We start from the raw sequence: 22,744 nt of genomic DNA, 5'->3' as shown, positions 1-22,744 counted from the left end.
CAAGCCCTGTATGTCCCTCTGTAGTTGTTACGGTCTTTCCTTGCGAAATTTGTAAACCTGGGCTTAGCAAGAATTCAAAATCTTCAGTATCAGCTGGAATGCACTATATTCTTTTCATCCCCAAGGGTTCGGGAAGGGGGAAGGAGGGCAAGGAGGAAGGGAAAAAGGGGGCGTGTCCCGAAACTCGGCGGCGCCAGGTCAATAAGCGAAGGTGGCTTCCAGGAAAGGTGTCAGTCGATGAACAAACGACCGACCGCGTGCCGTCGGAGTGTGTTTTGAACCTCGGGAGTCCATCACGCCGCCATGTTGGAGCCGAGTGGATGCCCTCGTGATCATCTTCTTGTTGCGTCACTTTACTGCCTGCACGCGCGGTGTCTCCGCCGAGTGCTTCCGTAGATGTTGGCGTCGCGTCGGCATCTACACCGTAAACAGCGTGTTTTGTCATTTCACAAATATATATATATATATATATATATATATATTCTTGTAGATATACAAATGCAACAGAGCAAAATTGCATAAAACTCTCCCGTCGGATATTTTTTTTAACTGGAGAGCCAACACCTCGTTAGTCTCCCAGACTACGATAAGCATGGAGATGCAGCAAACAATTTCAAAATCCCACAGAAATGTTCAATTGAAAAGCGTAATGTTTGACTTGAAGCAATACAATCTAATATTTTGGTTGTTTTATTTTCTGTGCTAAACGTGCCAAAAAAAATTTTTTACACTGAACTGAATTCGCGTTGTTGTCCGGAATCGGACCGGCAATGAACGCCGTCACAAACTCGAGTGACCTTTCTCGAAGAATGAGGATGATAAACGGTAAATAAAACATTCGACTCGCATTCGTTGGGGTCATGGGTTCGAATGGCGGTCCTTTCAACCTGGCCTCTGGGAGGTGGCCGGGTTTTTTTTTAACAACACGTTTCCTTGACTTGTATTGTTCGTGTGCGTATCTAGTGCCTTCGCTGTCGACGAGAAATGGAATTGAAATTCCTTACCACGATAAGTCCTTAGCGTCTGGGGCAAAAAAGGTTCTAAATATAAGAGATCAAATCATGTGCCAGTCGGAGAGACGACAGGACGTAACCACGGGCAAATCGACAAAAGAAACCTACTTCGGGAAATAAAAACAATTTTACTGGTTTCTTGTTCGATCTGGTCAGGGTTGGAATGAAATGCGGCGCCGTGGTTGTCCACGGGAGTACTCAGGTCGATCGGACCAAGGCCGTCGTGATAAATAAGTGCCCAGGGGCAAATAATTTAGTCGGGGCCCCCTCCCCATGGCTTAACGTACAATTTTTAAACTGTCCTAGTGTGGGAAAAAAATCTAAATACATACTGTAAACGTACCTGTGGCGTAAATACTGTAAACTTAATCAGCACATATTGCATACCGTTTAAGGTTACCCATTAATTATAGTAGTAATAGGCAAAAAATGTGAGGTATACTTTCAGTACTCGCCAGTGTTGTGTTAAAAATTAACGTCGGTAAGGAGAGAATTCATGTGTTCTCATGTTGCTAATAAACTTACAGTATGAAAGTCGGATTCGAAATTTAACGTAGAATTCCTTAATATGATGCCGAGCTTGAAAAATATATGAAATTTGCGTTTTAAACTACATTTCTTGACGCGAATCACGCGTAGTTTCCGCACCCGCCTCCAGAATTCGCTGCCGGAGCAGCTACGTTGAATATAGAATCATTCGTTGCAGAGCGAAAAGTTAATAGGTAATGAAACGACTCTGATGAAAGCAAGAAATTCTTGAAAAAAAAATACTGATCGTCGGCTTTGGACCTGATTTTCGACCAGGAATTTAATCAAAATACTGGCCATCTTTTCAAAATTCACTAAACAGTTAACACTGTAAAAATTTCACTTGTGTCTATGAACTCTGGTGCGCGCCATGCGCCGCAGATGGCAGCACCGTGGTTACACATTTCCGTTTTTTTTTTTCGCCGCATTCGCGAATTTACTCCCGCCAAATGCCAAATACCGAGACTAAGATGTTTTTCACATAAAAAAAAATCAACCAGGTTCCCGAGTCATCCCTCCTCCCTCCCCCCTTTTTCCCTTGCCCCCTCTCGACGGTCCTGATTCGGACACCTCGAAATAACGAACACTTCGGTCACGACTCTGCGCTGCTCGTGAAAGAAGAGTCGCGCCGGGAGACGGACTTGAAGAGTAATTGCTTTGCCCTCTTTCCGACACGACAAGGAGCTCGAAAGAGAGATGTACCTACGTCACGCGGTTAATGGCTGCCCACCTTGGCACACTCTATTCTGTGCAGAAATTCAGAAAAAAAACTCACGCAATTAAAAAAATAAACTGCGTAAGATATCATCAGAGTGGTCTCTTTGTTTACGAAAAATAATTAATAATACGCTAGGGCGAATGAGTAGTGCTGTGTTTCGTTTATGAACTGTACTTTTTTTTTTTTAGAAGAGGGAAAATGGCTAGAACTATTGTTTTAAGATTAATTTTGGGGCATGAAATATCCGGTATAGATTCTTGAAAGCATAGCAAGGGACTTTCATTATAGTTTTATCTTCATTTCTCCGCCATATCCTATAGGTAGTTACGCTCATTACTAAATCACTGACTCTGTAACGCCAAAGAGATATGTGTATAAAGAGACAGTAACATTTTAAATACAGATACATAAGTGGAACGCGCCTTAGTTATTTAATTAATTTTTTTTTTGTATTCATAATTTTTAAATGGACGCATTCGACGCCTTGCGAATAATAACGGTTCTTATAATTACTGAAAAAATCTTGTATCCCAGAAAGTTTATCTCTAAACGAAAAACGATGAAAATGTTTCCCTTTTCGGAAATCTAAGTTCGCTTCACTGGAAAACTTTTGATGATATTTTGAATTTTTTACTTATACTCTTTCGAAAATCTTTTTAATTGTTTCAATATGCTTATATCTTTGAACTTCATAATTTTACTAAAAAAAAACGTTTCTTTTTGTATTTTGTGTGTATACATGTTTGTATGCCCGAAAGTTTTTTTTTAAATATTTGCTTGTATATAGTTACACACTTTTGAATTTTTATATTATATTCTTCTTTTGCGATCACTTAATTTCTTGGTGCAAAAATTATCAGTAAATAGCACAGATGCACTTAATATAAATAAATATAATTTTTTGTCAAAATTTTTTATCATATCATATTTAGGTATATAAATATATTATAAATATTTTTTTGCACAATATTAAAAGAAATATGTAGAATTGTTAGTAAAAATTTAGTGAAGGTATATTAAATTATAATATATGTTATATTGTTCGTTATCGAACGGGCGCCTTGCAGCCTCCTAGTAAGGTTGCAGTTACCGCTCAGATCTCACAGCGGCCCCGTGTACGACGAGAAGACTGAGGCAACACCGCGCCAGAAGCACCAGCGAGCGTCTGCGCTGTCTGCGTCGCCTCGCCGACACAGACGCAGCCCCGACTGGGCGGGCCCCCGGGAGCGCAGAGGCCACAGACGGCGTGCCGGGACTCTAGCTACACGAGAATGACACATCAGCGCACACGCTCGCCTGAAGAGGCCTCGACTTCGAGCGTGTAATCGGTTTTGTGGACTAATCAGGCGAGCCTTTCATTTCTCCGCTGTGCGCCGTGTTGGGAAAACGTTCCTCGTCGTTTGTTCCGCATACATAAACGTGGTGAAAGTTCCACGTTTAATCGTTAATGCTTCCATCAACTCGGATAATTTTCTCTTACGACAGTTGGACAGCTCGCGATTTTACTAACAAATAAACGTTGAACACGTAACACACTTGGAGGGGGGGGGGGGGAACATGCAGGCAAGTTATTTTTTACAGATGAGCTGAAAGAATGATGTTAGACCACAGTTTTTTTTTTTTGCTAATGTTTTATAGCTTTTATATCTCTCTTGCGCATTCACGGCGTAATTTCCCATCACAATCAACTTACGAAGAATAGTTACTGATGAGAAATCTTTATGAGGCGTTTTGTTTCCTATTTGTTTTTTATGTTCTTTCTGGTTGCGTTGTTATGGACGCTTCTCGCCGGCAGAAATGCCTGTCATGAATGCTGTGAGCTGGGACGGAATGTTTGTGCTGGAATGTTGTAAAATGGCAAATACCATACGTGTTTCTGTTTTTGTTGCAGGTTACCACAGCTTGCCGTCTCAGCGAAGTTGCTGTGTCTCTTGATGGTGAGTCATATTTTCTATACCTACTTCTCTGCTAAAATTATCACCAGTAGCGTTATATTCCTATACAACGAAAAAAAAAACTCGTTTATTCACATTATTTGAATTCCTCTCAGAACATTCCCAGACCTAACCTCTTAATTCATGAAAAAGTTGCAATACCTATTTTATTTAAATTCCTTTTCTGCATAAATTATTTTTATATGTGGAAATGGCAAACTATAGCAAGGATGTGCCTAACTCAAAACATTTTAAAAAAAATTACGGGTTGATGTTTCAGAAAGATTTTAATATTATGAGAAATATTCAGGTAGTAGTTCTTACAACGTCTCATAAATGATGCAGTGTGTCTATTTCGTAATTAGATGAATAATAGTGTTCAAAATACCAACACCCAGCTTGCTAATAATTTAAAACGCTTATATCATACTCTATTAGTAGTATACCTATAGGCTATTGGCCGGTACGGCGCCTGGGTTCTAAGTGTGGAGCCGGAGTCTATGTCCCCCATCTTGAATTGTAACGTCATGGTGGCCATCTTGGATGACCTTTACCTTGACCTTTTACATTGACCTTCAACATTTGCCAAAAATTGCCAAAAATGACTTAAAATTCCTCAAAATCTTCCAAAAAGTAGCCAAAATATCCAGTTTTTAGAAACAAAACTCCGCCAATAAATATCAAAAAATCAGACCAATTAAAAATTCACTATTTCGAGGGAAAAATTCCCGGTTTGAAGGAAAAATTCCCGTTTTAGTCCTCAAAAATACCAGTGGCTTGAAATGTCCTAAAAGTGACTTAAGAATCCTAAAAGTAGGCCACTTAGGTCATGACCTTGTCAATTAGGATGTTATGGCCGCCATTTTCAATTTTATTGTCATCGTTGCAATTTTCGTTATGGCCGTCATTTTGAAAATCCGTAAATCGGGAAAAAAAAATTTAAATTAATTAAATATTTTACTCAATAAAATTAATAATAAAAACATTTCCCTATTTTGAAAATCGTCTACTATATTTTAAATCCATTATTATTTTTTTCAAAAATTCAAAAAATTTAAAATTAATAAAAAAAATAATCAAGTTTTAGTAAAATTTTAATTAATAAATTCAATTGCATCATGGAGCTTGGAGTTCGTCGGTTTGAACCTGGTGAGAACAAAGTAAAAATAGCGATAGATCCTTCCTCCACGGATATCACCGACAGAATGACCTCCAACCACTAATGCCAATGTATATATATTACGGCAGAGAGTATGAATGACGTCTCGTCCATCATCTTGTTTTCGTCTGCTGGAGGCCGCTAAATTTTATTCTACAAATTGTTATCTCCTAGAGTGCGCTACCGCCATGTTAGTTTAATTTTGACCCGCAAGAGTGCAGTAATTATTTATTTCCATGACATCCACCATGGGCTTTATTGTGTATATCAGGGTGGCTTTACGTATAGATGTGCGTGTGTGTTGTGCGAGGCTGCCTCACCATGGTCTCTAGCCCCTGACCACCGGGGGGGTAGGCAGCCTGGTGGGGCTCGCGGTATTGGTGCCTCTTTCCACAGTGAGGCCCGTTCTACAACCAACCAACAGAATCCGACATGGCCGCGGTGGTAGCCATGTTTGTTTACAAATTAAATACGTGAAAAATTGTTTCAAGTACAAGCATATCTAGTCTTATATCATTTATCTGTGGTTTATAAATTATTTTATATGTAAATCCTGATTGTGTTTCGTCATCGGATCTCCACTTTATTTTCTTCTTTTTTTCGTGACGGTGAAGTTCAATCTCATTGGCTGCCGTTTGATGCGGTTCCGTGCATTCCAGAAGTGACAGCCAGATCGCGAGTTTGGATCCGTTTCCGTTTTTACGTTTCCGCGTCATTGTAGGCCTTTAGGCTGGTGTTGCGCTGTGCGGTTGAAGCGGGGCGGTAGCGAGTTTCTGCTCGGTGATTTATTCTGTATACGTTGCTCACACGTGTTCTATTTTGATGAGTTTACTCTGTGCATTATTTAGAGACCTGCACTGTGCATTCCAATAAAAAAAAGCGGTCGGAAGAATATTCGAGGGGGAAAAAACCCGCTGCTGAAGTCTTAGGCTGGGCATACACAGAATCAGACAAGACGTGACGCGACATGGCGCGACACCTTACGATGCCCGCGACAGCTTAACGCCGTATTTCTGCACGTCATATCTTCCCATATTCTTCAAATCAAATCGCTGTCGTGATATTCCTTCAAAGATGGATCAAATAAAAATATATCTTACCTGCAGCAACATACTGAGAAAATATCAATATATTTTACAAGCGAAGTTTTGCTCAAATTAAATTAACAATGGAAAACAGTTTTTTATCTATTCAACTATAAACACACTACGGCATGCCTTTGTTGACAATTTTTTTTAATATATATAAACTGGCGCATGCCCAGAACACTGGGAGCTGTCAAACAGTCTGTTCGCGACGAAGTGTGAGCAGTCATTCGATGTTGTCGCCTCGTGTCTGATCGCAACAGTTTTGTGGCGTCGTGCAGCGACTGATTTTGTGCACATTGATTTTCATGTAATTGCACGGAAATCAACTACTCTGCTGTATCGTGTCGTGTCGTGTGCGTGTCGTGTAGTGTCGTGTAGTGCCTCGTGCTGCGTGCGCTCGGCGTTGGCCTCAGCGACACACACCGGCCAAGCGGGCAGACGAACCCAGGACTAGCGGTTACGTTCACCGAGGCCCTTCTACGTATCACCTGGCACATTTTCTGTACAAGTTGGTCACGTGTACACGTTCTGTGTACATACAAACAATTACGTATTTCGTATGGCTTTCCTCCCTCCCCCCTTCATATCAGGTGGAGCTCACAGAGAAATTTGTTAAAAGAAAACGTATACCAAGAGCTGAGATGTTTACACATTAAAAAGAAAAATCGAAATGCGAAAATTTTCCAAAAGATTAATTGTCAGATTTAATGTGTTGCAATCCCAAGCATGATCGCCTATCACTTGATTATGACAGTTATATTGATAACGTATGCTCAATGTTGGGGTCCGTAGTATAATCGCGTAAAATAAATTCCCACGTTCGAAATGGACAGCTCGTAAAATGTAATTTGCTATTTTAAGGTTTAATTTTAATTAGACGTGCCATCGACTTTGTTGGCGTGGAATAATTAGGATGAGTTGTTTAGTCATGTTGGATTATCACGTCAAAAATTATTTAAGTGTAAAGTAAAATGTGATCTACTTGTTAGGAGGTTTCAGACTCTTGCTCATTGCATTTAGTCTCGGACGGCCCAATCGGTTATAGATTTTATAACCTCAACACTGAACCATCTGCTTCCACAGCGACACGCGTTTTGACAGCCCCATTGGCAAATAAGCTGTTAAATATTGATAAACTATTCTTTCAACCCGCACGGTATCAAGGGGGAAAACATGTTTTCTACGTTTTCAAGTTAGCGCTAGCCGAGCTTAAACACCACGCATACTACAGTTCATGCAGTCATGGCTAACTCCACTATTCGAGAGCCGGATATCATTCCTTAAACTAATCTGAGGTAGAGACACATATGAAAAATATTAAATATCTAACAAAAAATGTTTAACTTGATGTAAGCTTTTAGACATAAGCCATTGCTAAGCACATTTTCTGTAGAAGATAACTGAAAAATACCCACAAAAAAAACACAAATTAAGCAAAAAATTGCTATTATATTATGTGGTGTTTATATCTTGTTGACAACAGTAATTTTTTTCTTAATTTGTGTTTTTGTCTTTTGGGTATTTTTTTGTTTTCTTCTACAGAAAAAGTGCTTAGCAATGGCGTATGTCCAAAAGCTTACATCAAGTCATGTACTCCCATTGCAAAAATCTTTCAAAGATAATAAAAAAATAATGTCGTCTTATTCTGTAGAGTAACCTATGAATTCAATACGTGGTATGTTACAAAGCAATATAATAAAATTTATTTACTTTTAATTACAAAACTTTTAATCTTAGAAGAAATACCACAAAACAATGTATAGTTTTTTTTTTATTTTATAGTCGATATATGTTTCAATACATCTGTTGACTTCATAACAGTGTCTGCTGACAATTAAATGTCCGTGTAGGCAACGGTAGCTTATACACTACGTATATCTAATGATATTTTATTGCGCAACAGTATGTGCGTGCTGTGCCTGTGAGTGCTGTGTCTTGCGCAGGCTGTGATCTCGGCAACAGTGTGAGTGCTGTGTCTTGCGCAGGCTGTGATCTGGGCAACAGTGTGAGTGCTGTGCCGTGCGCAGGTTATGATCTCGGCAACAGTGTGAGTGCTGTGTCTTGCGCAGGCTGTGATCTTGGCAACAGTGTGAGTTCTGTGCCGTACGCGGGCTGTGATCTCGGCAACAGTGTGAGTGCTGTGCCGTGCGCAGGCTGTGATCTTGGCAACAGCGTCAGTGCTGTGCCGTGCGCAGGCTGTGATCTTGGCAACAGTGTGAGTGCTGTGCCGTACGCAGGCTGTGATCTTGGAAACAGTGTGAGTGCTGTGCTGTAAGCAGGTTGTGGTCTTGGCAACAGTGTGAGTGCTGTGCCGTGCGCAGGTTGTGGTCTCGGCAACCGTGTGAGTGCTGTGCCGTGCGCAGGTTGTGATCTGCGGAGCTGTGCCCTCCATGGTCCGGTCCGTGCGGCTCTACAACCAGTGCAGTTGCAGTACGGTGCGGGTCAACAAGAACGGCAGCGTGCTAGCCAGCGAATCAATACCGGAGATGTTTGGTGAGTAACTCATTATATTTACACACATGTATAATATATTATTCTTGGGCATGGACACAATTTGCTCATTAATATCGCTCACAGGCTTTCACGACCATTATCTGAGACTTCTTGGCTTGTTGGTTTTCGGCCGCTTCACTTTTGAAGTGAAGAGTTCAGTCAATGTTTCTGTCTGTAGACATTGCAGTCGCCATTCAGGGCAACAATCTCCAGCTGGAGTACCGCAACCCACAAGCCAGAAAACCTAATGTGCTCATAAGTTGCAGTAACACGCAGGTTCTCAGCTACAGTCCTCATGATGTAACTTTCTGAAATTTTTCTGTCTTCACAGTTGGCAAGCTGCTTCGCGTGGTTTTCTTAGCATTCGCGGTCAAACATCATGAAATGATTTGCATGCTCCTTTTAATAATTGTCAAATTTTTCGACAAAAGTACTTGCCGCAGTTTAAATAAACAAATATTTGACTGCAATTTATGTAAATAGTAAAATATTTATGTTTTTTTTTAAGTACTTTGTCCGTGTTTGCAACGCGAAAGAAGCTCGTTCCGAATTTAACCCAGCCAATAAGTAAAAGCACACTGCTTTTAAAAAGTCTGTATTTCGCCATTAAATAATAACCTCTCAATTAAAAAAAAAATTCTTCCAACTATAAAGTTAAGAGGAAACTCCAGTGGATTGCAGAATAGCTTTTACTAATCATTTTTGCATAATAAATCTACCATGCTATTTTTTTATGTCCCATTCTTATGAGTAGTACTAATAACACATAATATCCTAAACAAGTCATTCATAGGTACTGGAAAAATTCAGTGACCTCCACGACAGACTCCACGATCTTCTGCGTGCTTGGGCAAACGTTTCCTTTTCATTGGCTGCTGACTTGTGAGGCAGGTTTCTAATTGACCGAAATTCTTCCACATCAACAGTGAACTATTAGGAGAAGCACAAAGGTATATAACTATTTGAATGTTGGCGTATCATGAAATGAATCCGCGAATTTTTAGTGTCTCTAGTCATTCACTATCATCACTATAAATTTCATCACTTTGTCTAAAGTCCCTTCTTCAACACGTTCTTTTGAAGCTTGTAACACTTCTTCAGAGATATGGTCTACATCGAGGTGACTAAAGACGATTAAAGGGGGCGAGGCGGATAGGAGAGTGGTGCATCGGCGAGAATCGTGGCTGATTCCAACAAACATGCAACACAGTTTAGAATCGATCTTTTATAAAAGTTATTTGATGGAATCTCAAGTCATCCAACTTGTCAAACAGTAAATTGGTAGACCCCTCAGCGTAGATACTACGCCATATTTTGACTTTCGTTTTCTGTGTTTCGTTTTCCGATGTTAACAAGTTTAAAAGGCACGTGGACGTATGAAGAGTATATTTTTTTTGGCCGAAGATCTAATAAAAACTTTTTTTTTTTAGTATTCCAAAATAATCCTTGTGAGTTCATTATCAAAGCAAACAAACTTCGCACCTGTAGTATATTTAAGGATACATCCGTAAATGTATGAATATTGTTGGATAATTTGTAACCAATTTTCTTCGTAAATTCAAGGTGAAATTTTTTTTAGCAGTGCAGTAATGCCCGGTCTCTTACATATTGTTTTTTTTTTTTTCGTCATTTACTTTTATTTGAAGTCTATTTGTAAAATTTTAACAAAATACCTCTCTTGCATTTGTTCTACCACACATATTTTCAAACAGATAAATCACTTAGTGTGTTATCGTGGGTTCAAAAAAAAGGCGAGCTTTGTCATGAATTAACCTTCCAGATGCGCAGGTGTGCAGGTTGTGTGGAGTGTGCCCTTGTGACCGCGATGAAGACGCCGACCCAGCATCCTCGGGTGTGCGTGTTTGTGTGTGTGTCCCCGCACCCGAAGAGCGACTGGACCGCGCGTGGGGGCTCCCAGAGCGGCGCCACACGGCGTATCTGATCAATTAGGGCCGCGGCGAGGCCGGGCCGCGCGCGCTCGGCGCCGTAATTGACGTCTCTCGGGCCCTGAGGCGCCCCGGCGCTAACCTCCCCCCCCCCCCACACCCCTCCCATCAAAGCTTCTCTGTCCGACGCAGCGCCTTCTCGGCTCACGAGCGATACAAGCGCCACACGCCCGCCCGTCGGCGACTCGGCGAACCTGAAAACTCCTGAACGTCCGTTTAGACAGCGACAAGGTATACGTACACCCGCACCAGATGTTTCTTCCTCGTGATTCGGCGGCCGTCTGATGCGAGAGATGCCGTCGCCTTGATAATTTGACCGAGCCACTCCGGGACGCGCTTGCTTGCGCGCTGAATTGATGTGATTCGTGTGCCGACTGTAGACGGAAAGAAACTCATCCAATCACGGAACACAGACAATGCTGCGATGGTCTTAACACTCTGCTAGACTTCGGAATCTTTTAGCGAATATATATATATATATATATATATATATATATATATATACATACATACCCCTACTAATAGGTCACTGAAACCGCGAATTCTTTCAGTACGTGGCTATAGGGAATGGACCCTCAACCTATATATTTCATATGCGTATATGCACTTAGCTTATACTTACTTATCCATAACTTATAACTAGATATCTGCGAAATTATCGTTAAAAATTCTGGTTCCGGGATAAACTCCGCATTCTAGCACATAATCAGAACGGTGCCGTGTGTTGATTGGTTGCTGCCACGGTGTTTGTTCCCTCTCCCCTGCTTGGACATTTATCGTCTTTTTTTTTTCTTTGGCAAGTTTGTTATTGACTTCTAGTCCTTCAGGGAGTGTCAAATCCCCAGATATCCAGTTATGGAGGTTATTTTTATATTCTGTCTTGTGAATGGACCCAAATTCGACAGTTCTATGAATTGTTACTAGAGACCCGGAAATCTCGCGCATTCAATTGGCCTCGGGGTAGAATTCAAAGACATGTGTAGTTGCGCTCAGCCCATGCTTGTTTTCCAATTGGTTGATTTTTTTGGCGAAAAACATTTTTATCCTTATTAATTGAACACTGTGCGAGAATGGGAAGTTTTGCATTCTGACTTGCGACTATTTTAAATTCTTTAAACTGCTCTCTTGAAAAAAAATTTTTTTTTATCATAGTATCTTATTCCTCCGAGGTACATATAGGTATGTATATAGTATAGCTAGGACCTTGTCATTTTTGCGTAAAGATTTACAGGCCATCTGTGTGTGAAAACTTTGTAACATTGTCTCGTGGTTGGCTCGGTTTATTTCAGACACAGGCCTACTGTCAGCACACCAATCATAGCCATCCAGTGCGGAATCAAACGCGTCCTGAATGGGCCGCAATGGCTTCTCTTGAAGACGGCCGCCAATCACGAAGGAACTATCTTTAGCGCACGCATAACTTATTTCAGTCTGACGAGCGATCAGATTATTGCGCGACAAATACATGTCCCTAAAGTATTGCGTACTCGGCCTTTGATTCCTGTTAGGAGTGTGAGGTAATTAGAGACGGGATGCACAATGGTCTTTGGACAGGAGCCATCCCGGAATGTGTCGGAAGATCACTGAAAGAAAGGAATCAGCACGGTTGGGACCGTGGTTCGAACACGAGCGCTGCGTGCTTCAGTTTGTAGAAGTTATTAACTTATTAACTAATGTAATTACCGGAAAGAAGATAACTCTGGTTTTCGAGGGCGTACGACCACGAACCGAAAGGCAAGAGACGATGCGCTCTCTTGATTACACCTAGTCGGTGCTCATAAATCGTTGGTCGGCGGTGGAGCTGTGTGGTTATGAGGAAAGGGGGGTGAGCAGAGGAGGATGGAGGGGGCTGGCGAGGCCTCCTCGCCACACTTCTTATCGACCACGGCAATCGAGGCCCCAAAATTGAATTAGTAAACGGCTGATAGTCTTGCGCTCCAGTGGTGAGCGAGCACGTAGGAACAAAATAAGATGAAATCGAAATTTCGGGAGCTGCTTGTTAGTTTTTTGTTTTGCCTTTCAGACACCTTTTAGAGGTATATTTTCTCAAGGGTGGCTCAACGTTAATTTTACGAACCCCCAACAAAAACGCTCTAGAAATAATTATTACAATATTTTACTTACAAGGTTTTTTTGGTTTGTTTGTTTTTTCTACCGGGTGTAAATAATTTATATTCGTCTCTTTTGACTTACTAAAACGTGAGAAGATAACATATGCTCATTTTCGTATAGCTTTTCCTGTCGTCTGTAAATAAAATATCGTTTTCGACCTTTCTACACGTTTAAAATTGATGATTGCCTTAATTGCGGGGCAGTTAACTAAGCGCGACTATTGAGGTAGGAAGGGGGGAGGAGGGTGCTCCCGAGCTCTGAATTTCATTATTGATTTTATTTTGGAAGGTACATTTATGTTTACTTATTTTTTTGTGAATTACTCTTTTATATCGCCCAAAGTTTTCTTTGTTCGATAGCCCCCTCCAGAAACACGTCCCTGGAGCCGGCCACCTGCGATTAAACCAATATTAGAGCGACCGTCCCGCACAACTTTCAGATTCAGAGAACGGGCCGCTCAACGTGCCTGTCGAAACTGTCATCGTTCTGGCGTCTGTCGAGCTGTCGACGCCACAGTTTGGCCAACTTCAGCTCCGGGAGAGTCGCAGTCACTGTGCTCAATTACATCGTCTCTCGAACATGGACTAGGCGTGGGTGTAGACTGCGCGCACGAGCTGCGCAGTGGAACATGTTTTATTCCCGTCACTGAATGGTTCATTTCCAAACACACACAAAATATGTGTGTATATATATTTATATGTATATGTATAATGGCTAGAGTCCCGGAAATTTCGCGGATTCCTCTGGCCTCAGGATAGAATTCAAAGTTATAGGTGTGCTCGACCTATGTTTACTTTCCCATTGGTTGATTTCTTAGCGAGAACATTTTTATCCTTGTTATTTGGCACTACCTGATTCGCTTACTTCTCTCCTAGCTGGACATCGTTGGCTCACGGTCGTAGAGGGGCGTGTCCAAATAACTGCGGTCCAATCATGAACACAGTGCGACAGTGTGGAGATTTGCATTCTAGCTTGCGACTAAATGAATGTGCGAAAATTCCGTGGCTCTAATAATGGCGTACTGCAGTTGATGCGTCGTTGGGTTATAAACACTCGTGACGCTTAGTTAAGGCCATGTACTTTTCGCGAAAAAATATTTCAGACCAGCTGTGTGCTAAAACTTTGTAGCAGTGCCCTAGCTTCGTCAAAAAGGTCAATGGCTTTTCTCTCGCAGACGGCCGGCAATCACGAGGAAACAATCGCTAGCGAGGGCACGCCTTATTGCAGTTTTGTAAGGGGAGGGGGCATAGACCTGGGGAAATTGAGTATTTTTTATTTAATATTTTGGAAGACGAATGGCAATTTTCAAGAATAACCTTTAAAAAGTTCCAGTACCGCTATTTAAAAAAAAAAAAATTAATTGTTAAACCACTCCTACGTAATACCGACTTTAAAATCATTATCTTGAAGGAAAACCACCTGACTACACTAACTCTATATATATTATATATATTTAAAATATATATAAATATACCTATATATATACCTTTCCCTGATAGCTAATGGAGTGAGGGAGGCCCCCCCCCCCCCCAATTACCCTCGGGCACGGCTGCCCGTGGGTCTTAGGAAAGCGGCCACCGTTGTTGTACCGAGAGATCGCTTGCTTGCAGATCCCACACAGCCGCGCGCGCGACGGAGGCGCCGGTGTGTTCGCTCGGACTGCGAGGCGCGTGCCCGCCGCAGGTAAACAACGGCGCTGTGCCGGCCCTCCCCCCCCCCCCCTCCTTCTTCTTCCCTCCCCTGCGACGAGTACAAGGCTGCCTTCACGCACTGCCGCTGCGAGCGCGCCACGCCGTAACTGTTCACACCGAGTGGCGCGTTCACGCCAGCCCCAGGCCGGAGCTTGCTATTTCCCGCGCCTTCCGTCTGAGCGCGCCACCTGGTCAGGGCGTAGTGCGCGCGCACTGGCGCATTTCTGTTCGAGCCACTTCCTGAAATATGCCTACGGGGGCATTTATTTTCCGTGAAATAATATTCAATTAGGTATGCCCGCGCTAGCGATTGTTTCCTTGTAATTGGCGGTCGTCTGCGAGAGAGGCCATCGCCCTATTTTGCCGGGCCATTCAGGACGCCTTGGCTTCCGCACTGGATGGCTATGATTGGTTTGCTGAACAGTAGACATGTACCTGAAAGAAACCAAGCCAACCACGAAACATAGGCAATGTTTCAACACACGCTAGGTCTGATGATCTTTTAGCAAAAAGTACGTGACCTTAAATAAATCTGTTTATGCATTTTCTCTCTCTCTCTCTCTCTCTCTCTCTCTCTTTCTCTCCTCTAGATTGCGTATCGACACCAGTCATTTTTATTGGTCATCAAATTTCCCACTTCTCATACGTGAAAAAAATTAAAACGTATCTGGTTTTGGCGAAGAAGTTACCTACATCGGTCGCGTAGGATCGAATGAACCCAACAATCGTCTGTTTTTACGGCATTTCTTTCGCTGTAACTACAGTACAAGCAATGCACCTTCTTCCTCCAAATCAATTTGTATACTGGCAAATGGCAATGTGTCCTAGCGGCGGGTTCGCTGTGGCCCAGAGTGAAGGGATTCTTAGAGCTCTGTTTCACACGCAACGTTAATTATTTGGTTTATAGTCATTACTGATGTTGTATGATCAGTCCCGTAAATCGTCGCTATGGTTCTCTTGCATTTTATGTTTATTTCCCAATTCAGCCTACACACTATAATTTTTTTGTTGAGATGGAAAAGAAATATACATGAAAACTTACAAATATTTATATTTTTTTTTACATTTACATGAAAACAACTGTATCGCTACGAAATAGTGTTCGCAGTTATACTGATTTCGAATTCTTTCGCGGGCATTTATGCATTGTTTTGGCACAGTAACTCCAGTAGTTAAAAGTTCCCTGCATAGCTTTCCGGTATTAACTGCGTACATAATATTCATGATACAACAAAATAAAGTCAAATTGTTGAATATTCGATTATCTTTTCCATGGTTTCAAAAATTATGCTTGTATAAAACATCAACTAAAATAATATAAAGCTATGCGCCGGCATTACTTCGAAAAACGTATTTCATACATGCAAAAATAACTATCACCATGTTTTGTACAAATTTACAATATTTTTGTAGCATTACAAAATATTTCTTGTAAACTCGTTATTGAAATTCAAAAGATAAAGACTTGTTGCGACTATATGTGCTGCTATCTTGCGGCATTCTTATCAACCATTTGTTTGCCGTGTCACAATCGATTGCAGCGACTTCATATCGGTCCAGCCCAACAAACAGCGATGTACCTAAATTTCTTTTGACAGTGCTGCCACCTGTTGTCGGGGATTGAAAACGTTGTGAAATCCGGTTCGCGCGAGCGAAGTTCGTTCAGTCCCAAAATGTGTTGGCGCAACGTTTGGAGGAATGATCATTAGATCATTCTTGGGCTGAGATCATTGTATCGTGGATCGAATAGCAGAATGGCGCAACTGGCCATAGGACAGTGCAGGGGAGCGCAGCGGTTGTCCGCGTACCAGAGAAAGCACAGCACCAGGACAAGATGGCGGTTTACTTGCGCGCCGGGTGACTATGGCCAGCTCGGTGGCTCGCAGCAGTTACTCATATCCGGTGCAAAGTGTGTTCCATATTGTTTACGAAATAAAAAATTAAAACAACGATAAACTGTGCTATTACAAAATGTTTACTGAAACTTTAACTAGCATCACTAAATGTTATCTGTTGTCGTTCAGCACGATTGTAAAGTTTCCTTCGTTTTAATTGCTTTTTACGTAGTATTGTTACGTAATAGATCTTTACTTAATGGTTGTAACAATATTTTAGTCATTATAAATCAACATTATGATTTAAAGGGTATTTTAACTTTAATATTGATTCACGATAATAATGTACAATGTACATTATATGTCGCAGATATTAAATAAATAGTAAGGCAACATACATTGCAAAAACGTAAAGAAGTATTATTATTTGTTTTTTCGAAAATTTTATGACGGAGTTTACACTCCACCAGTTTTGTATTCAGCTAGCTACATTTTGACACATCGTGCAGTACAGCTTCTTAGCACTACAAGGCATAGGACAAGGGTTTGGGCGCTGTATGACGTCAACACTAACAGAGTAGACTGGAGTTACTCGTGCAAGTTGTAGTGTGGCCCGTGTTAAATATTCGTTTCCACCCTTCGGCGTCGTTCACAGACGGGGAGCCTGTTGGTAGATGTCAGATTGCAATCATGTGTGACTGCTTGGAAAGAAATTATTCATGCCTTGTCATAATAGAAATTTAGATAAATATTTTTAAAAATTTAAAATTCTAACAAAAAATGTAGATGATCGATTATCCGGGAATGCAGTGAAGTGGGGAGACGATAGCACTCAAAAAAACTTGAAGTTCATTGCAACGTCCACCACAACACTTCATTATTACATTCGTGCACCAAAAATTTATATGTATATATATATAACGATATATATAACGCAGAAAACGGTACTTTTATCTATTAAGGAGAGGCGGGTAGCATCGCAACATTGAATTTGGCTAACTCCGATACTTGGGGACTATCTATTTTCAGATTACGAGGATTTTGGTTTAAATCCAACTTTAAGTCATGACCTTGCAATCGGTTTCTGTGGCACGCGTAGCATTTCTTCCTGGGGGTTGTCCGAAGAAAAGACTGTAAAAATTATTCTATTACTTGCTAATTTGAAGTCTTGCAATTTTGGGGATTGCAGATAAATACCGTAGAAAATTCTAAAATGCTGTATGTGCACTTTAATAATAAATGACATTTTTATTAAATTATATATTAAATCTTCTGGGTTGTTTGTTATTTTGTTTTGCGGTCGTTTGAGGAGGCTTTTGTGGACCTACCTCGTGTACGCACCTGATCAGTATATGTAACTTAAGGTAAATGTACCTCGGCACACAGAGAACAATTTTTGCTACAAAATATTACTTTGGAAAAATAGTTTGTAATACTACAAGATAGATATTGTAACTTTTTACAACACATGAGTACTGTTATTTTTCCATATGAAAAACGTATTTTCGAGATAATACCGAATAATTCTTACAAAAATTAGTGCATAATTGTATATTTTAATTGTTGTTTCATTCAAGCAGAATTATCGTTTTTAATGGAAAATATAATCAAATATTAGATAATTAGACTCTATTTTGTTTTAATATTATTACTATGTGCTCAGTTAATACTGGAAATATATGCAGGTAACAGTTTAGAACTAACTTTAAATCGTGGAGGTAGGTACCTACTGGGGCAACCCAACGCATAAATGCCCAGGTAAGAATCCGAGGAGGAGGCTCAGATAGGCACAAATACGATAATGAGTATCGAACAGATGTTCAGGTTTGTCAAGGAGAAGGAAATAAGGGAACAAGAGGAAAAATAATAAAAATCTAAAAGAAAGGAGACGTAGTATTACTGCGAACATTATTTTTGTAGTGATGCAGTTGTTTTCCCAGTAAATGTAATAAATGTACAAATATCTGTAATTTTATAAGACACATTTCTGTTTCACATCCCCGGGGGATGCGAGTCGTCGGAACCTCGACCAGCTCACCTTCTGCGCGATGAAGCGTTACGAACGAGGCAGTCAGGCGCTCCTCCTTACCCTCCACACCTTCTCCGTCGTCCCCCCTCTCGATAAATCTCCATGCTTTTTGAACAAATTATCCAGTATTTATATATTTGACGGTTTTACGGCGCGTTATCCATTGGCGGCGCAGGTCCGGGGCGCGCTGAATGGCTCCGCGGGGGGTAGGGGGAGGGTCTGCGCCGCGGCACAATGAGGCCGCCCGCCGCGGGGAGTCGCCCGGGCCGTTCCGACGAGCGCTCGAGCAGTCCGCCTCAGTGATTGGTCATTCGATCAGGCATTAGTATCAGCAGGCTTGATTATTGTAACGAACACGCTCGTCACAACACGTGCCTACTATTATCTATTTACGATCTTCATTTCCAGTAGTAATACTATAAAATGCTGAACCTAAATTATAGAAAAAAAAAATTAATTATAATAAAATAATAATTGGTCTATAATTAATCAGATTAATAAGGATTTTAAGTTAAACAAACTAATGACCTGATAAATAATTAATCCCACTATTAGTGATATCAAATATCAAAATAAATTTAGTGACTTTAATAGCAATGATCGTATCAAGTATTGTTGGAGGAACTTCACGTCGTAAACTAATAGCGATAGCTTATTCAACAATTATAAATAGTAGCAGCAATATTAATCCGGGAAATAACATGAATAATATATTTCTTCCCGCGGGAATTTGATGAAGTCGTTAAATTTGATCAAATTCTGATGTTGTAGTAATAAAAAATATCAATCCCTTACTGTATTTGTACTCGATGTCACAAGTTTTACAAGTTATTATGCTAAATAAGCCGTGAAATGTATTTAAAAATTCACCTTTAAGGGGCTTGCCTAGTCAGTGGTGCATTTGTGTTACTAGTGAGGTGGAATGATAAAGTGCATCCTCGCTGGTTCTTCTAGCGCTGTGTCGCCTCTAAGCGCAAGGTCTGAACTGGTGCGCAGTCTTCTCGTGCTTAGGGCAACTGTGAGATTTGAGCTGTGACAACAACATTATATTATTGATAAACGAAGCTTTTTAGGTGAAATGAAAGTCTATTGAGTGCTTTTATGAATATGTACAGGATGTTTCATGCTTAAAGATTATTCAACCATAATAAACCTTCTAGAAATACAGTTTTTAAACTAAATACGGACACAGAACTACTCATCCACTCGCATGGTATTCTTAAATGCTTTTTTTTTTTGTAAATAGACGCCACTAAGTAATATAGAGTCAATTTCAAATCGCGTGGTATTTTCTGAAGCTCTGCACACCGCATGTGTGCCCAGGTAGACGGGCCTCAAATCTGTGGTTATTATGTTCGAATTAAAAAATTTCTTTGATTATATCTGAGTGTTGGGGGTTTATGGCTCTTAATTTTTTCTTAGGTGTGACCTTTACGTTATAAAATAGGTTTTATACCTAAGCTTATCCTAGAAATGTTCCAGTAAGCAGTTAGTTATTTATGTACAATTCTTGCCGGTCAGGTTAGGTTAAGTTTAAATTAACTTAGTTTTAAAGAAAATTAATTAGAAATATTAGCATATATATGTGTCTTCCGTGTCCAAATAACCTGAAATAGTTTCATCAACTTCATGTAATTCATGGCTCTGAAATTTCTTTCCCAGTTAATCTGTAGAAGTAGTTAGCTTTTCACTCGAAGATAGTATTCACCCGCACTTATTTCATCTGTAATAGGCGCTACCGTAGTTGGTCGAGCGGTCGTGCGTGCAGCCGGTGATGTGAAACTTAGAGGACTTCCTCATGCGACAGCAACATTGTGCGCCGCGAACGATAAGCTTAGGATTCATTGACTGGGAGTCAAACGCCCAAAATAATACACGTTAGTGCAAATTATGTTTTAAGAATTGTTGCAAAAGCACCGTAAGACGTAGGTTTGGTCCTTGAGGGGAGGGGAAGGGGTTCAGGTTTTCGCGCGTGTATAGTTTATCGTAACTTAAAACGAAAATTTTGGTATGTTAAGACAGCAACATTATATCTAGAGACCCGGAAATTTCGCGGATTCATTTAGTCGCAAGCTAGAATGCAAACCTTCACACTCTCGCACTGTGTTCATGATTGGGCCCGCAGTTGTTTGGACACGCCCGTCTACGACCGTGAGCCAATGATGCCCAGCTAGGAGAGAAGTAAGCGAATCAGGTAGTGCCAAATAACAAGGATAAAAATGTTCTCGCTAAGAAATCAACCAATGGGAAAGTAAACATGGGTCGAGCACACCTATAACTTTGAATTCTATCCTGAGGCCAGAAGAATCCGCGAAATTTCTGGGTCTCTAATTATATATTTTTTCTTTTTTTGGCACGAAGTTGCACAAGCAAGCGGTGAACTTCGGCCATGTTTCGGAACTGTTGGGTGAAATCTTAGTCACGGCTTCAGTCTCTGCCGCGGCTGGCCAATCCCCGCACAAGACATACGATGTACACGATCCTCCAGCGTGATCCGGCGCGTAGACTCCGGCGTGAGACGCACCGAGGTCTCTCCCTAACCCGGACCCCTCCTACAAAGTGCGCACCTTAGTTCTAGCTGGGTTAGGGGAATAAATCGGACTCCCCGCGGCAAAACAGATCGCCCGTCGCGTCTTTAACCGCCGCCATTTACCCGCCGATAAGTCATCATTACCGGCGGGCTCCTCTTCTTTCCGCGCGGGCCGGGGGTCCGCCCCGACGCCGCACGCTTCCGTCCGATCCGAGAGTCTTGTCAAGTTCGCGATCAGTCATCCGCCTTTTGTCGCGCGCTCTGGAAGGAGCAAGTCGTAATGTTTTTTTCTTTTGTTGGTGTTTTGCATCTCGAGTCCCATCTCCCATCTCCATTCCTCACCGCAACATCTCCATCTTGAAACCTTTATTTATTTATTTTCTTCTTTCGGCTCCGGCAATCAATCACTAGCGCTTAAGACTTCATGCGTGCTACTCAGCAAAAATGGCGGGATCATAAAACTTTTTTCACGCAGTCATTGCGTTGAGGATGTAACTTAAAATAGGTCATGGCCAGTTCATGTTTGCAGCTTCAATGAAAAAGTTGATGATTTTTTGTTTGTTTAACATTCTTTCTTTGAGTTGGTGGGTAGAAGTCACGCCTTTTTTAATGTCATTATCAATGCACGTGTCGCATTTCTCGGATGACCGTCTTAACATACGTGCTGGAAAATATCTCAGATCTTCTCATTACTGCCCCTTTTATTTATTTATTTTTTAAATTTTTTTTTTAATTTGAGCAGATAGACAAAACTCATTTTGCTATTTGCGTTGCACTATTCAGAGAATTTAGAAACTTATCTCCTATATTGGTCGTGTGTGTGAAATTGTTTCAAAATAGATCGAACTGAACAAAAATTAACCTCCGACGCTCTCAGGTAATCGTCAACTCAAAACTTTATCCTGAAATCAGTATTTGATGGAGAGGGGGGGGGGGGGTAATTATCTAGCTTGTTTAATATGCCCCGTGACTCGGATAAGATCACTGGGACGTGTTGGACATGTGCCGTTTTATACATTGGAAGAAGTCTTGGTTAATAAAAAAATGGTATAGTCTCTGTTGCGAGGACCTAGAGGCCGCGGTGGTCGAGTGGTTGGAACCAGGGTGACCAGGGTTCGAGTCCCGGTGGCGGATGTTTCCGTGGTCTGCGGTAATCAATCCCGTCCCCCCGTCCCCCCCCCCCCCCTCATGCTGGCCGGAACGACAGGTCTGTCCCTCGGGTAGGACAGCCGGCTCCTGTGTGTGTCAGCCCCGTGCCACCATACCTCGGGCGAGAAACTACATTTCCACTGTCATTTCTGAACATATGCTTAAGAACTGTGCTTTAAAAATATACTATGTAAACTGTGAGGACTTTTTTTTTCATTTAAAAAAAAAACTTTTTAATGGGAAAATATATAAAAGTACGTAAAATTTTTGCATCATGAACGTGCTATTTTTGCAATGTAAATTTATTAAATTAAACCATAGCGCGCAGTCAGTAGTTACAGTGCATCCGGCTTGCGAGCCAAAGTTCCTTTTGCTTCGATTTCTGGCTGGGATGGGAATTTTCCTCTCGAAGGGAGGAAAAATAATTTCCTCCCGAGTTCGAGACCGACTCCCGTGTTGTACACACTCACCTTCCAGACTGCGTAGAATATCACTCCGCTATAGGCTGTCTCGTGTGTG

The 22,744-nt window shown here is 41.2% G+C and overlaps 1 protein-coding gene across 1 annotated transcript in view; it reads left to right on the top strand.

Annotated features, from left to right (window-relative positions):
• Positions 1-22,744, top strand: part of LOC134530575 (fibroblast growth factor 17) — a 270,199-nt gene that overhangs the window by 235,511 nt on the left and 11,944 nt on the right. The window contains exons 2-3 of the mRNA XM_063365534.1: positions 4,151-4,196; positions 8,804-8,933. Of these exons, the coding sequence (XP_063221604.1) occupies positions 4,151-4,196; positions 8,804-8,933 (176 nt within the window). The remainder of the gene's footprint in view (positions 1-4,150; positions 4,197-8,803; positions 8,934-22,744) is intronic.

Source organism: Bacillus rossius, chromosome 3, assembly GCF_032445375.1.
Source record: "Bacillus rossius redtenbacheri isolate Brsri chromosome 3, Brsri_v3, whole genome shotgun sequence".
NCBI lineage: Eukaryota > Metazoa > Arthropoda > Insecta > Phasmatodea > Bacillidae > Bacillus > Bacillus rossius.
This window is presented reverse-complemented; position numbering and strand designations above follow the sequence as displayed.